The sequence below is a fragment of the Sphaerodactylus townsendi genome, linkage group LG02 (assembly GCF_021028975.2).
Source record: "Sphaerodactylus townsendi isolate TG3544 linkage group LG02, MPM_Stown_v2.3, whole genome shotgun sequence".
Classification (NCBI taxonomy): Eukaryota; Metazoa; Chordata; class Lepidosauria; order Squamata; family Sphaerodactylidae; genus Sphaerodactylus; species Sphaerodactylus townsendi.
Genome location: NC_059426.1, coordinates 122,519,417 through 122,533,936, shown reverse-complemented (window position 1 = coordinate 122,533,936; position 14,520 = coordinate 122,519,417). Strand labels below are relative to the sequence as shown.

General features: G+C 44.7%; 1 protein-coding gene across 4 annotated transcripts in view; it reads left to right on the top strand.

Moving 5' to 3' along the window:
- Positions 1-14,520, top strand: part of MIDEAS (mitotic deacetylase associated SANT domain protein) — a 114,190-nt gene that overhangs the window by 81,780 nt on the left and 17,890 nt on the right. For all 4 annotated transcript variants that reach the window (XM_048484114.1, XM_048484111.1, XM_048484113.1 and 1 more), the window contains exons 4-7: positions 1,593-1,932; positions 2,639-2,705; positions 5,999-6,141; positions 7,779-7,882. In XM_048484114.1, the coding sequence (XP_048340071.1) occupies positions 1,593-1,932; positions 2,639-2,705; positions 5,999-6,141; positions 7,779-7,882 (654 nt within the window). The remainder of the gene's footprint in view (positions 1-1,592; positions 1,933-2,638; positions 2,706-5,998; positions 6,142-7,778; positions 7,883-14,520) is intronic.

Sequence of the window (14,520 nt, the reverse complement as noted above, 5' to 3'; positions counted from 1 at the left end):
CTGGTGGTGTATCTGTAGGGCATGTTGGCTTTTGTTTCTGTCTAGTGTTAAAATGGCAAACCAGCACCTCCTAGCAACTTGGAAAGAGAAAAGCAGGGCTCATCAGAGGCACTTCAGTTTGGTACTAGTTTGATACAAACACTTTGCATCGAAAAGATTATGTTTCCAATAAAGATTGCTATACTTCGTATATTATATGTGCAGAACATTTTTAATCATACAACCAATAATATGTGCCTAAATTTTCAGGTTCCCAGGGTCACTTCAAATGTTATAAGCAAATGTTATATACATGTCAAATGCTTTATACAGAGAGAGTATTCCAGAAAGACATGTTTAGATTATGGCATGTGAGGGATATACCTGACTTCCTCTGGTTTCTTCCTTTGTAGAAGTTCTTCCCCTGCATGAAAGTCATACATAGTGATAGGATATCAGATTCTTTCATTGTGCCTACATAAATTCTGCATACACTGGAAAGCCATAGCCAACCTTATTCCAATCAGTTTACTTATGCCTTAGTGTGTATGTAATGTGTGTATTTTCCTGTACATAGTACGTATATAGAAGGAAATTTTTAGGTGGATATTATTTTCAAAGGCTTTCACTTCCAGATTCAACTGATTATGGTGGGTTTTCTGGGCTGTGTGGCCGTGGTCACAGTGTGAAACAGACTTTTCTTTGTCACACACCTCTGAAGATGCCAGCCACAGATGCAGGAGAAATGTTAGGAACAAGATCTACCAGACCACAGCCACACAGCCCGGAAAACCCACCACAACCAGATATTATTATTGTTTATTTTTTTAAAATTTATTTATTTATGGGATTTTTATACCGCCCAACTCCCGGAGGGCTCTGGAGCATTTCTATGTACCTTTTCTCCCTGAAAGGATCAAAAGCAGTTTTGGGAAAATTCTGAATTCCAAAACTATTCAATAAAATAAAGAACACAAATCTATCTGGGCTGCTTTTCTATGGGTCCTGTGCCTATAATATTATATCAGTTATTTATCAAAGAAAAAAAGATATTCAGAGAGAGGTTTATCCCTATTAGGCTGTCCAAAACTTATTTATATACTGTTCTCTCAATAGTTGTTCAAACGATAACTTCCTCTTGTTGATTCTGTGTGGCAGTTGAATCTGTCACTATGACAGAACAAAATCACAAGGTGAATGTTCTTAAGGGTGACAGAAGCCAAAAAGCGCAGTTGATGGTTAGCAGGAGCTATTTGACTTAGTTTGTGTGCCTTTCTTGGAATGATTGAGTAATACCAGTTAGAGCTGAAATCAGAGGCTAGTCTTTTCTTCTTCTTTAAAGTACTTTGTTGATGGGGCTTTATATATCATATTACCCATGTAGGTTAACAAATAAGTGCTTGTAGATGTAAGCTGATCAAAGCAGTCACTTGTTTCTGTTTAACTTATTTTTAGTTTTGAGACATATGTGAGATCACAGTGCAGTCCAAGAAAACACTTTCTTAAGAGTAAGCCTGATTGAGCAGTCTTTAGTCAAATTCTGAGTAGACCTGCTTAGGATTGCTCTCTGTAGCACAAGATGAATGAAGTAAAACCATATTTCTTTTTCATAGAATGAAGGCTCTGCTCCAAAAGAAGAAATGGAGGGGTTTGCCCGGAAACCAAAGCAACGGCCCAGGCCAGAGCCTCTCTTCATACCACCAAAAGCCTTTATTGCTCCTCCAGTCTATTCCAGCATCACACCATACCAGAGTCATTTGCGCTCACCTGTCCGCCTGGCAGATCAGCCTTCTGACAGGAACTTTGAACTACCACCATATACTCCCCCACCAATACTCAGTCCCGTGCGAGAGGGCTCAGGACTTTATTTCAATGCTTTTCTTTCTGCAAGTGGTAACTCTGTTCCACCTCCCATGACTCCTAAAAGTTCACACAGGACTCTGCTTAGATCCAGTAAGTTTCTATATCTCTCTATTATAATTTTATTGTACGGGTGGGCAGGTGTAGAATGGCAAGAAATCAAGGGTTGGGGGGGGGGGAATAATAGCTGCTATAAGTTTAGTAATTTGTTGGAAAGACGAATATAGATCTGACCCCAGTAATTAGTGCTGAGTATCTGCATGTTTGTTTTACTGGGACTTAATGTCCTTAGTTAGAAAATTGTGCTGGAACAGTAGCTAAAACTGTTGGAAGAGATGCTAGATAGGAAAAATGTTGCATGATGGTCCTACAATGTTGATGTTGCTGTGTTCTCCCTCCTCCCCCTGCCCCTTGCAGGCAACATCATTTGCCAAAAATGTGTGGTGGAGAGAATAAGAGCATTCTTAATTAAAAACCCAGATAGAACAAAAATCATACAGATTTACTCTGTATGGCAGTTACAGTTTCCTTTTCAGTGCTATTGGGGATAAAAATACCCTTGGCGCCATGGTTTATGCAGTTTACAGTTGCAATTTGCAAAACATTGTGGGGGTGGGAAGGGTGCTGAAATACTGGAGAGCAATTGACTTCATTAATGTTGAGGAACATGTGAAAAAGAAAGCTAACGGTGACTGAAAACCGAACTTTATTTATCTTTTCCCACCTCCTACAGTCAGTTGGACCTCATTATTTGTACATTCCTTGAACAGAGGTTAAGAAAGTTCATTTTTACTTGCAGATAGTGCAGAAGTCACCCCTCCTGTTCTTTCAGTAATGGGAGAGGCCACTCCAGTCAGCATTGAACCGTAAGTATCAGTTAAAAATAGGCACATGACAGTCACCTAGCAGAAATTAATAGAGAATCTTGTTCTGTCCACTATAGGTGAAATGTCTCAATGAGAGCTAAGCCAGCCATAAAATATGTGTTAATTTTCTCCCTAAAGGAATTACTGGGGTTATTTTCCTCTTTAACCTCCACAACTATTTTTCTTTGGATCACAATGTACACACGTTTTTTACATTGCTTTATAGGTTTGAGTTCAAACACCCCGTGGCTGCATCCACACATCATTGGATGCTGTGTTGTTGTTTCACTATAGTAATCATCCACAACTGAATTGTGCTGTGTGGACAAACCAATGCTACTGCAAATGGTTGCTATAGCACACTATCCAGTGATGTGTGGATGCAGCCCTTGCTTATCTCTTGCTTCTTCAGGTTCTGTGGCAGAGACTGTGCAAAAAAAAATCTCCTCCTACAGTGCCATTCTACAGTGCAAGTCAAAGCAGTTATCAATTATCAAGTAATGTGCCCTATAAATAAAAACTTGAGTGCTTGAAAAGCCTGGCCATTTTTGCCACTAATGCCTCAGTCTTAACAATCTCTTTCTACATATTCCACACTCCATGACTCTATCCTAATCGTGCACACAACACTCCCAGTCATTCTGTCAAATGGTTGAACTCCAAACTCTTCATTATGGTCTCATTCAACAACTGGTACTTCTCCTGAGAGAGCAACTGCTGATATGTGCACTCAGATGTATTGTTTACTGCATGAGTGGGCTAAGTTATGTGGTCTACTTCCTAATTTTGCTGGAGTCCCGTGATTTCCTCCAGAACACTCATTGCCCTCTTGTTGGTTGCAGATAACAGACGAGAGTCAAGATGGGCAAAGGCACGGCAGAATATTTTCTGTGTATCATCTGGCCTTGCCACTGTTCTATATGCCACAGTTCTATATGCACAGTTCTATGTGCATTTTAATAGGGATGAAGGGGTTTGCTGAGTTTGAAGCTAAGGAACTGTTCAGATCCTTTGAATACCAACGGTTGGTAGTGATACGTAGTTGTGCATCAGAGTGGGAACAGGCAAGTTCAAATTCCCATTTTGTTATGGAAGTTTGCTGGGTGGCCATGGGCCAGTTGCTCTCACCCTAACTTCTTTCACAGGTTGGTTGTGAGAATAATGGAGCAGAGGAGTTCATGTGGGCCACTGTAAGTTTTTTGAAGAAAGGGTAGGATGAACATTAAATAGATGCAAACTTCTGCTTCCTAATACAAGTTATGATGGCAGCTAGTTTGGAGCACAATAAATGTGTTACAAAATGGTTCATGTAGGATGATCCTAACCAAATTGACTTGGGAGAAAGACTCACTGCGTTTGGTGCAGACATTCCAAGTAGGCTTAGGAGGGCAATTTTGCAGCATGATCCTAAACAGAATTTTTCTAACAAAATCACATCCTTTTCAGTGGGTCTTTGTCTGAGTGTTTATAGGATGATAAACTTGAATGCCAATATGTTTTGCCCTGGTCATAAGAATTGTCAGAGCACAAATCTCTAGTGCTCGAAGAATATGGAGGCATGGGGAGTGCAGAAGCCCCCTCTGCATTTAGTGAAGCTGCTAGGCTGCAGCTTTCCAGACAGTTTCTTAGTTGCTACAGATCCTTGTTCCTGCTGCAGCCTGCTTGGCGATGTCATGAATTCCTCATTATTGGTGAGCAACAAGACAAAACTAGGAATGAGAGTTCAGAAGCTGTCTTGGCAGCTGCCAGTCAGTAGCATCATACCTCCTCTTTGTCTCAGAATAGTGCTTCCCATTAGATCCCCCATGTTGAAGGGGCTTCCACTTCTGTTATCTGAACTGCTGGTGGTCAGACATGGCACCATAATCAATAGCTTTCCCAGCACTGGTGTAAAACGAAGGGTGCAGCTGCATTAGATTCAGTACAAATTAACATCCAGAATTCATGTACAGTTCCTAATGCAGCAAAGGAATCTTCTCTGTGGTTGGGCCTCATCCTGGAACAGGGTTGTGGCTCAGTAGTAAAGCTCTTATGGTGCATGCCAAAGGTTCCAAGGTCAACCCCTGGTCTCTCCAATTATAAGGATCAGGTTGCAGGGGAGAGGAAAGAGCTCTGCTAGGCACCCCAAAGTTTACTGCTAGCCACAGTAGACAGTATGGGGCTAAGTACACTCCATGTAGAAACTTCTTATGTGTTCAGTCTGTGCACTGAAATTTGCCTCCTTGTAAATATTTCTCTGCAGGGCTGCAATGCCTCTGAATTAATAGGGTTTTTAAATATTGGGGGGGGGGGTTATATCAAGAAATTATACTGAAGCAGAAGAGAGATTGTGTTTTGTCCTAAGTCTTCAAGTCTGGACTTCAGCATTCTCTGCTTGAATCCTTCAGTTCCCTTCTCCACTTGCTTGGAGGAGTGGGGAATGGTCACCTTTCCAAGATGAATCAGAAAGCAAAGGGGGGGGGGGGCTGCAAGAGAACAATCTGTGTATTATTCTAGGCAACAGCTGCTGAAATCTGCAATGTAGCCAGTCTCCAGATTAACAGAAGGTTATCCGCCTGCTGCTCAAACTCCCTCCCTCCCTCCCTCCCTCCCTCCCTCCCACACACACACACACACACACACACACACACACACACACACACACACACACACACACACACACACACACACACACACACACACACACACAAACACACTCTTGTAGTGTTCTTTATCGAAATATTTTTAGCTTTGCAGTGCTCATATGATGCAAGTCAGCCACAGTACTTAGAGATGGCAAATTTCAGGCCCCCTGCTAATGAATCAATTTTCTTCCTATCAGCTTCCTTAATTGTCCAACCCGTACATACTAATGGGGAGCACTATAGTATTATTTCTCTTTCAGCATCTGTTATTGAGGCATAAACTTGAATTATGGTTATGTTGATAGAATTTCCATGATGTCTGATTGATATTTAGTCAGACTTTACTTTATAGCTCCATGACTTCTTGTGCTACATCTTTCCTAACTAATAGAACAACTCAGTTTCTTCTGTCTTTGTCATTTCCATAGTAAAACACTTTGTAATTTTCTGACTGAGAATGTCTTTGTCCAGTCCAGATCAGTTCACTCACTTCTGGGATTGCAAAGTTTAAACATTCTTTTTCTCATTTTATGCTTTGAAGTTTACTTTGATTCATACTTCTCATGCTCTGTGTTTCTATTATATATGTCGAATAGCTTTGAACTTTCCTTTTGTTTGCCTTAATAGACTGGGTATCACTCCAGTATTAAATGATGATTTATTTTATAGACGTATCAACGTGGGCTCCCGGTTTCAAGCAGAGATCCCACTTCTTAGAGATCGGTCCCTGGCAACTTCTGACAAGCCCAAAGCAGATCTGGTGTGGCAGCCATGGGAGGAACTTGAAAACAACATATCAGTCCAAGAGAACGGTAAGGAACTTTGACAGTCTTTTGCCGTATGGTCCGCCATGCTGTTGTTCATTGATCCAAAGAAGCCTGCAGTTAAAAACTATTAACATCCACAATTTCAAAAACCAATAGACCAGTATTCCAGTGAAATGTAATAAATATGTAATTGACAATTTTTCAGTTAAATCCTTACCAGCCTTCTATTACACAATGAATTTTCCATAGTTTTGGAAAACAAAATGGACTTTTGTTGATTCTCCCTGGAGAGGGACCACCACAGAAAAAGTTCCTCCAATATAACTTGCATTTGAGTGGATTGTTAACCTAAAATGTTCATTAGTCACATGATAGAAATCACATTTTTTAACTTCTGAAAGATCCTTTGACACTGACAGCAGTTTGAAAAATACTTTAACGTACTATGAGACATATCCTAGCTGCTGCTGTGCCATAAATTCCCTAATTTGTCTACATCCTGCTTTGGTGGTAGGAAAGAGCATAATACTCCAAATTAAAATCTGTGCTTTCCCTGAAGTTGATCATTTTATCTTATCTTCAATTAAACATCCATTCCGTAAGGGATGGGTGAAGCATGTTGATACTGGTGTTATTTATTTAGATACTTATGCCTCGTTTTTCTCCCTAGTAGGGACACAAAGCAGCTTACAACATTGTTCTCAATGTCTTCATTTTATTCTCACAATAGCCCTGTGGGGAAGTGAAGCTGAGAGACTGGCAGAGAGGGAGCATTCAAACCTGGATCTTCTAGATCTTAGTCAGATGATGCTAACTCTTATATAACACTATTCAGCTCTTACAAACTAGCTGATTGTTCTTCACTCGTTCAAACTGATATTCATAAACATTGAATTGTGAATTTTGTTCCTTAAAATTTTAAATTGTGAGAGGCAAGTATATTATGCAAATCAAGCATATTGGATTAGATCTAAAGGTGAAGGTGTAGGAAGCTTACTACGGACAAAACATACTTTTTCTGCCAAAGCAAGACTCCTTGTCACTGTGGAAGGGTCCACTATTATCAGAACAGAACCTTTTGGATCCAATGTGGATTCATATAATTTTGAAAGGATTTGGGCCCTTGTGAAATTTAGGCATTGTTAAGGAAGCACTGTATCTACTGAATGGTTAAACCAGAGGATCCTCTGAGACTGAAGAATATTTGAGAACATAATATTTGAGAATTAAAGAGCATAATCTTTCTTCCGTGACATTAAGTTCTGTGACTGCTTGAAAATGCCACAGTGTAAGGGTAATGCGAATGTATTCTTGGTTTTTCTGCCCCCTGCCTCTCCTGTTTAGTCAGTGCTAAAAGTTACCTGGATGACTCAGTTTTCTTATGGAGTGAGAGTTCAGGCTTCATGCTGATCATTATGCTTACTAGAATTTCTCTCCTGGCTCTGGTGCATGGATGGGAAAGGCAATGACAACATAGCAGTGAAAAGCAGGGGGCCTTAGTGAATGATAATTGGAAGGCAGCAGCATTCAAGACTGGGTTAGATGTTCATCCCCAGGAAATGGTGGTGCTGGTCTGTGCATAACCAAGATAAAGGTGAAAATTGGGGGGATCTCTGAACAAATGTTTTGGGTTTTACTGATCTTATTTTTTGAAAACTGGGTACCTATTTCACATGTCACAGTGGAAAATCTTCTGATCGCTGCTTGCTCAAGTATATTTCCTGGAGGTGGTACCAATCAGGAGCTGGCTTTTCACTGCCTACATGAAGCAAAAGGAAACGTTCTGGTAAGTCTCCTATAGTAATTGCTGCATAGACTGGACTTGGGTGGACAGCTGTCATTGTTTTCTTTGCCAGGATCAGTGACACTGACCAATTTAGCTTGTCGTTCAAACTTTCACCTTCTAACAGAACTGAGGTGTGCCCAGAACAACCCATTCTTATAAACCTCATACTATACATTTCCTTGATGCATTTGGCAGAGGAATAGAAGGTGGCATCCCCACCCTGCTTTTCCATGTTAATCTGCCTTTCGTGCTTAGTAGTAGGTGGTGGGTTTAGGCCGGGTACTGCTACTGTTGGGTTTCGCCAGAAATCTGTTTTACTAGCCATTGAAATGGGAGCAAATCAAGCTAATACAGCCTAGCAATAAAACTTTATTTTGTTATCCCATGTGGGACACACATTTTCTGATTATAGTAAAGAAATCCATTCTTGGGAGGTTTGAATTTTTTTTATTGTCTCGTGGTCTTTGGGAAACGTTAATTCTTTAACTCTTTGTCTGCTTCTGTGTAATGAAAATGTGTCAGCATAATGCCAAGTGAAGTGCACAAATGGATTTGGCCATTGATTATCTGCTTACTTTGGAAAATAGCTTAGTTGAGTAAATGGAATGATTAAATATTGTGTTAACTGGCTGTGCCAAATGTAACTAAGTAAGACACAGGCCTTGGCTACTTGGATCAAGTACTTCATATCTAATGTAAGGGATTTCTTCATCTAGACTCAAGTATTATTTCATGTTATAACATACTAACTCTGTTATAACATATGAACCGTAGCATACTAACTCTGTTAGTATGTTATAACATGAAATAATACTTGAGTCTAGATGAAGAAATCCCTTACGTTAGATATGAAGTACTTGATCCAAGCAAGAAAGTGGGGGTGGGGTGGGGGGTGGATAATGCACTGGCTAAAAATGTTTAGACCTGGATATTTGACTGTTATTTCAGCCTGCCCACTTGTAGAGTGTCATTTGGTAAGTCAGTGTCCCTGAGCCTCAGTTCACTGTAAAGGTGAGTGAACCAAGGCAGAGGAACACTCAACTTGTCAAGTGCCCTGGTGCTTAAGTCTGCCACTTATGGCTGAAAACATAAATAAGGATTTCCCCCCTAAAAATAATTGCTAACCAGGACAGAAAATAGGTCAGTTCAGGGAGATCTTCTGCTAAATTCACAGCATGGTTTTGATATGCTCAGTAAAGTAGAATTGATAGAATTCCAAATTTGCATTTTATTTTTTAATTTTATTGCATTTATAGCCCACCCTTCCCAGCCGAAGTGAGGCTAGGGTGGCAGAGATACATGTTAAAAACATTTAACATACAATACTCTCCACTGAACAAACATTAACTTCTAATCTTAAAACCTCAAAGATGGCAAACAAACAGCAGCTTGATCCTGTAATATACATCCTCTCCACATCAACACAGTCCCTTTACCAAGAACTGTCTGAGCATAGGGGGAAAATTGTTCTTGGGTTTTTTTCTATGATGATTATTGTAAGGAATTCCATAGAAGCAGAAATAAAAGGCTCTTTGGTGAAAAAAAGACCGTTTATTCAGACATCTTAGAAAGCTCAAGTACACGCAGTGGCAGGAATGACACTTCCCGCCAGAAGCACAGGTTATAACTCTGTTCATCCCATCCCCCTCCCGGCTTCCCATGGGAACGGAGACCTCATCTCCCGCGCAGAGATAAAGTCTCCGCCGATGAAGCTGGCCCATCGCCCGGGCTGTGGAATGTACTCAAGGTTAGGCGGCTGCCCTTACCATCAACACAATTGAAACCTTTACACTCTGCCTCCCTTAAAGAAGACCCCTCCCCAGGTTTATGCGGAACGGCGTCGTGGAAAGCAGAAATAAGGGTGGCGGCGTCAATATTTTCCGAATAAACCCATTGATTATACCCAGAGGAATATCCCACCCAAGAGACTAAATATTGCAAGCGTTTGCGATTAAAGCGAGAGTCCAGGATGGCGTCAATTTCGTAGTGCTTGTGGCCATCAATAATAGTTGGTGGGGGTCTCTCCGGCGGGTCGTGCCAGGCATCGGAAGCGGGAGCCTCCTTGAGTAAACTGGAATGGAAGACAGGATGAATGTTACTAAGAGAGTTAGGCAAATCCAATCGGGCAGTGACATCATTAATCACTTTAGTAATCTGAAAAGGTCCCACGAATCTTTTGCCTAGTTTGGAAAACTTATGCACGTCTCTGAGATTTTTGGTAGACAAATACACCCAAGCGCCCACACGCAGAGGAAAATCCGAGCGGTGCTTATCCGCTTGCAGCTTTTGGGAGTCCTTAGCCTGTTGTAAGGCGGTCTGGACCGATTTCCATCCCTCGGCTAGGGATGAAATCCATTGGTGAAACTCTGGAGGATCCAAAGCTGCCGCGGGTAGTTGCGGCAACGGCGGGAACGAGCGACCAGACACAATTTCAAAGGGGGTTTTCTTTGTACTGCTATGAACCGCATTGTTATAGGCGTACTCCGCAAACGGAATGAGCTCGCACCAATTGTCTTGGTGGTAGTTGTGGTAACAACGTAAATACGGCTCCACGGTTCTGTTAGTTCTCTCCGACTCACCGTCACTTTGAACATGGTAGGGCGTAGCGAGTCACCGGGCGGCCCCAACAACCCTGCAAAACGCCTTCCAGAACTTTGAAATGAATTGGGGCCGCGGTCGCAGACCACCTTAACGGGGGGCGGAGTGTAGACGGTAAACATGTTGAATGAACAGCCGTGCTAACTTAGGAGCAGAGGGGATGGAAGCACATGGAATAAAATGGGCTTGTTTAGAGAATAAGTCCACCACCACCCACAAGACCGTGTTGCCATGACTTTCGGGCAAATCTGTAATAAAATCCATGGAGATGACTTCCCAAGGGCGGGAGGCCACCGGGAGAGGTTTCAACAGTCCATGGGGCTTTCCCGGAATGGTTTTGGCTTCTGCACAAACAGAGCAGCCTTTAACATACGCCTCAATGTCCTTGCGCATTGCGCGCCACCAGAACTGACGGCGGGCCAAATGCAGAGTTTTCAGAAAGCCAAAATGTCCAGCCAAGCGGGCATCGTGGCAGGCTTCAAGAACCTGCTTGCGGAGGAGGCACGTACCAACACTCCCCCCTCCGCCAAACTCCATTCTCCAAACGCAATTGGGAGTCACTTTCCTCCGCTGGAGGCTCGTGCAGCCCCGCCTCCTCGAGGTCCCGCAGGAAAGGAGAGACGAGACTAGGAATGGGCGGTGAAGGAGGAGTGGACGTTTGAGATCGGGTGACAGCCAGTCCTAACTGGGAGGGGGAGAGAACAGTGCGTGGAATGTCTCGTAAGGCAGCTCCACCCACTCCCGGGTAGAAGGGCTAGCGTCAGCCAGTTTATTGGTTTTCCGGGAAAAATGGACTGTGAAAGAGAAACGAGAAAAGAAATCGCCCAACGGAGTTGTTTTGCGGACATCTTGAGGGGGGTGGAAAGAGCGGCCAGGTTTTGTGAACCGAACAAAAGTGAAAGGGGTGTTTAGGCCCCTCCAGCCAGTGGCGCCAAGTGGAGAGTGCTACTTTGATGGCTGCAGTCTCTTTATCCCCCACAGTCCAGTTGAGTTCAGCACCCGGAGAATTTCTTTGATAAATAAGCACCGCGGAACCAGCCTACCATCTTTATTTTTCTGCAACAGGGCTGCCCCAAGCGCTTTGTCCGAGGCATCCACGTGAACCACAAACGGGAGATCTGGGTCAGGGTGTTTTAGGATAGGTTCGGTGGTAAAAGCAGACTTTAAGAGCTGAAAGGCTGTTTGACATTCATCAGACCAGGAAAGGGGCCGGGCTTGGCGGACAGTGGATCTTTACCCTTAGTGCGTAGAGGTCTGTGAGGAGGAGAGTCAGCTCAGCGAATTGGGGTATAAAGTCCACGATAGAAATTAGCAAAACCCAGAAAAGATTGGAGTTCCTTGCGGTTGGTGGGGCAGGCCATTGGAGGACCGCGTCAATTTTAGCAGGATCCATTTTAAGCCCTCGGCGAGATCCGGTAACCCAAATAGTCAATGGAGGTCTGGTGGAAACAGCATTTGGAGAGTTTGGCAAAGAGAGAGTTGTCGAGCAAGCGTTTCAATACCTCCCGAACCAATGCTTCATGCTCTTCTATGGTTTGTGAATAAATTAAAACGTCATCTAAGTATACCACAACTCCCTTGTACAATAAATCATGGAGAACTTCGTTGATGAGGGCCATAAAAGCCCGGGGAGGCCTACTTAACCCGAATGGCATTATTAAGTATTCAAACTGTCCAAACTTTGTGTTAAACGCAGTCAAGTGTTCATAGCCTTCAGCAATTCTGACCCTGTAGTAAGCTTCTCTCAAGTCTAATTTAGTAAAGGTCCGCCCTTTGCCCAGTGCATCTAAAAGGTCCTTGATCAAAGGCAAAGGATATTTATTGGACAGGGAGACTGCATTGAGACCTCGATAATCTGTGCAAAGCCGTAAGGACCCATCTTTCTTTTTACAAACAAAACGGGAGCAGCGTGTGTGTGTTTGGTAGCCCGCCGTATGAACCCGCGAGCGAGGTTCTTGTCCAAGAAGGCACGAAGTTCCTTCTCCTCATTGGGACTCATACGGTAGATTCTACCTTTGGACAGTTCGCTCTGGCTGTATAACGATTTTGCAGTCAGTGTCTCTATGGGGTGGCAACTGATCGCATTCTTGCTCCTGAAAAACTCTGGCTAGATCTTGGTACGCCGGTGGGATGCCAATAGAATCGGGAGCAATCACTGATGAAGCCAGGGAGGGGGGTGTGTCAGGAGAAGTTGAGTTTTCCCCCCAATTCATGTGTTCACCGCAGGGAGGGTCAGTGAATTCTAAGATCCGTTCTTTCCAAATGAACTTTGGTTCATGTAACAATAACCATGGCATGCCCAAAACTATGGAGTGTTTGGCCACTGGCGCCAAAATAAAACTAATTTTCTCCCAATGGTCGGCGCAACGGAGGAGAACCGGTTGTGTTTTGAACTGGGCCGGTCCTTCATTCCCGAGAGGGCTGCCGTCCATTTGGGTGAATGGAATGGGCTTAGCCAGGGGAATTTGGTCCAGACCTAGCTCCTCTGCCACCTGGGGCCGCATTAAGCAATGGGAGCAGCCAGAATCCACAAGGGCCGAGGCTATAATGCGAGTATGTTTAGCGGGGTTGGCCAGAAACTCTTGGACAGTAATGGGAGCGCTGCCTTCACTCACCGCGTCAGGAGTCGGACCCATATCCATGGGGGCTGAAGAAAGGCAAACAGCTGCTCCCCCTCCTCTGGGTCGCCTTCGATGACCGCCTTAGAAGAGCCCGTCGGAGGCGGCCCGACTTCGCGTGGTGGCTTGGCAGATGGGGTGCGCGTGGCTGGAAGCGGTTGGTTTTGTTTCTTCGGACAGTTGGCGGCTAGATAACCTGGTCCTCCGCGGTAAAGGCACAATCCCACTCGGCGACGGCGCTCAGAGGTGGTCTCGGTGGGGGCGGCTGGGCTTGCATTGGGGGAGGCAGTGGCAGGCTTGGGGCGTTGGCGGCCTCCGGCACGAGCGTATTCCAAGCGAGACGCCACCTGGGATCCCAACTGGATCCAATCAGCAACAGTGCGAGGAACCCGAATTAAAAACACCGTTTCACGCAGCTTGCCGTCAACAGCATCTGAGAAGTATTCGCATTTCATGCGTTCAGGCCACTCAGGAGGGAGTCGAGCAGCCGCCGCCTGAAATTCCACGGGCAAATTCTGCAAACGGACGGTTGCCCTGCTGGATAGTTTTGATGGTGCGGATAGCCTCATTTTCGGGCGCCCGGATCTTGGAAGCAGCGCTCTTAAGGCTTGGAGGAATGCGGGCACCGTCGCGAGAGTCTTCATCTTGCAATCCAAAGGGTCACAAACCAGTCGGCTGCTGCCCCATCCAGGACTGAGCCGATGTCCCGTATTTTTTCGCGCTCAGACCGGTATAAATCATCATAGTCCTCCATGTGGGCATCGAAGTTGCAAAATGAAGTAGGGAAGCTTGGAAGCGGTCCCATCAAAACGGGCAGGTATCGAGGGCCTATAGTAGCCCCTTTCCACGGCTCTTGGCGCCGGCAGGCGGCGGTTGCACGGGTTGAGCAGGTTAGGCGGGCAGCTGGCTGCACAGGGGGGGCCGGAATCGGCGGTATCAGTCCCGGTGCCGCTGGCGTTTGGGTGGCAGGACCCAGCCACGCCGCCCCTCTGGCGCCCGGCAGCATCAGTAACAGCATAGACTCCAACTTGGGGCTTCCTGGTCTGCTGCCTCCTCAGTTCCCTCTCCAACGCAGCCAGCTCTCTCTCCTTGGGTCAATGCATCCTGGTGCGCATGTAGGGGCTGCTTTTTCTCGTTCAATTTAGCCAGTTCGTCCCGTTTAATAGCTGCAGTAAGCTCACTTTTGCGTCGCGCCATAAGGCCTGAAGCGGCTTTTGGCGTTGCCGCTGTAAATCCAGTCTGGAGTGTTCCAGGACCTTATCATGGACTGACAGGTTCTGCGCATATTGCCGTTGGGCGCATCTTTGAAAGCGCGGTCCAACTTCGAGTTGGACTTCTTTGCGTTGCTGTTCCCGGTCCCTCTGCAGGTTTTCGCGCTCTTGCTGCAACTGTGCCCGTTCCTCCTCCCATAGCTGGCGTTCC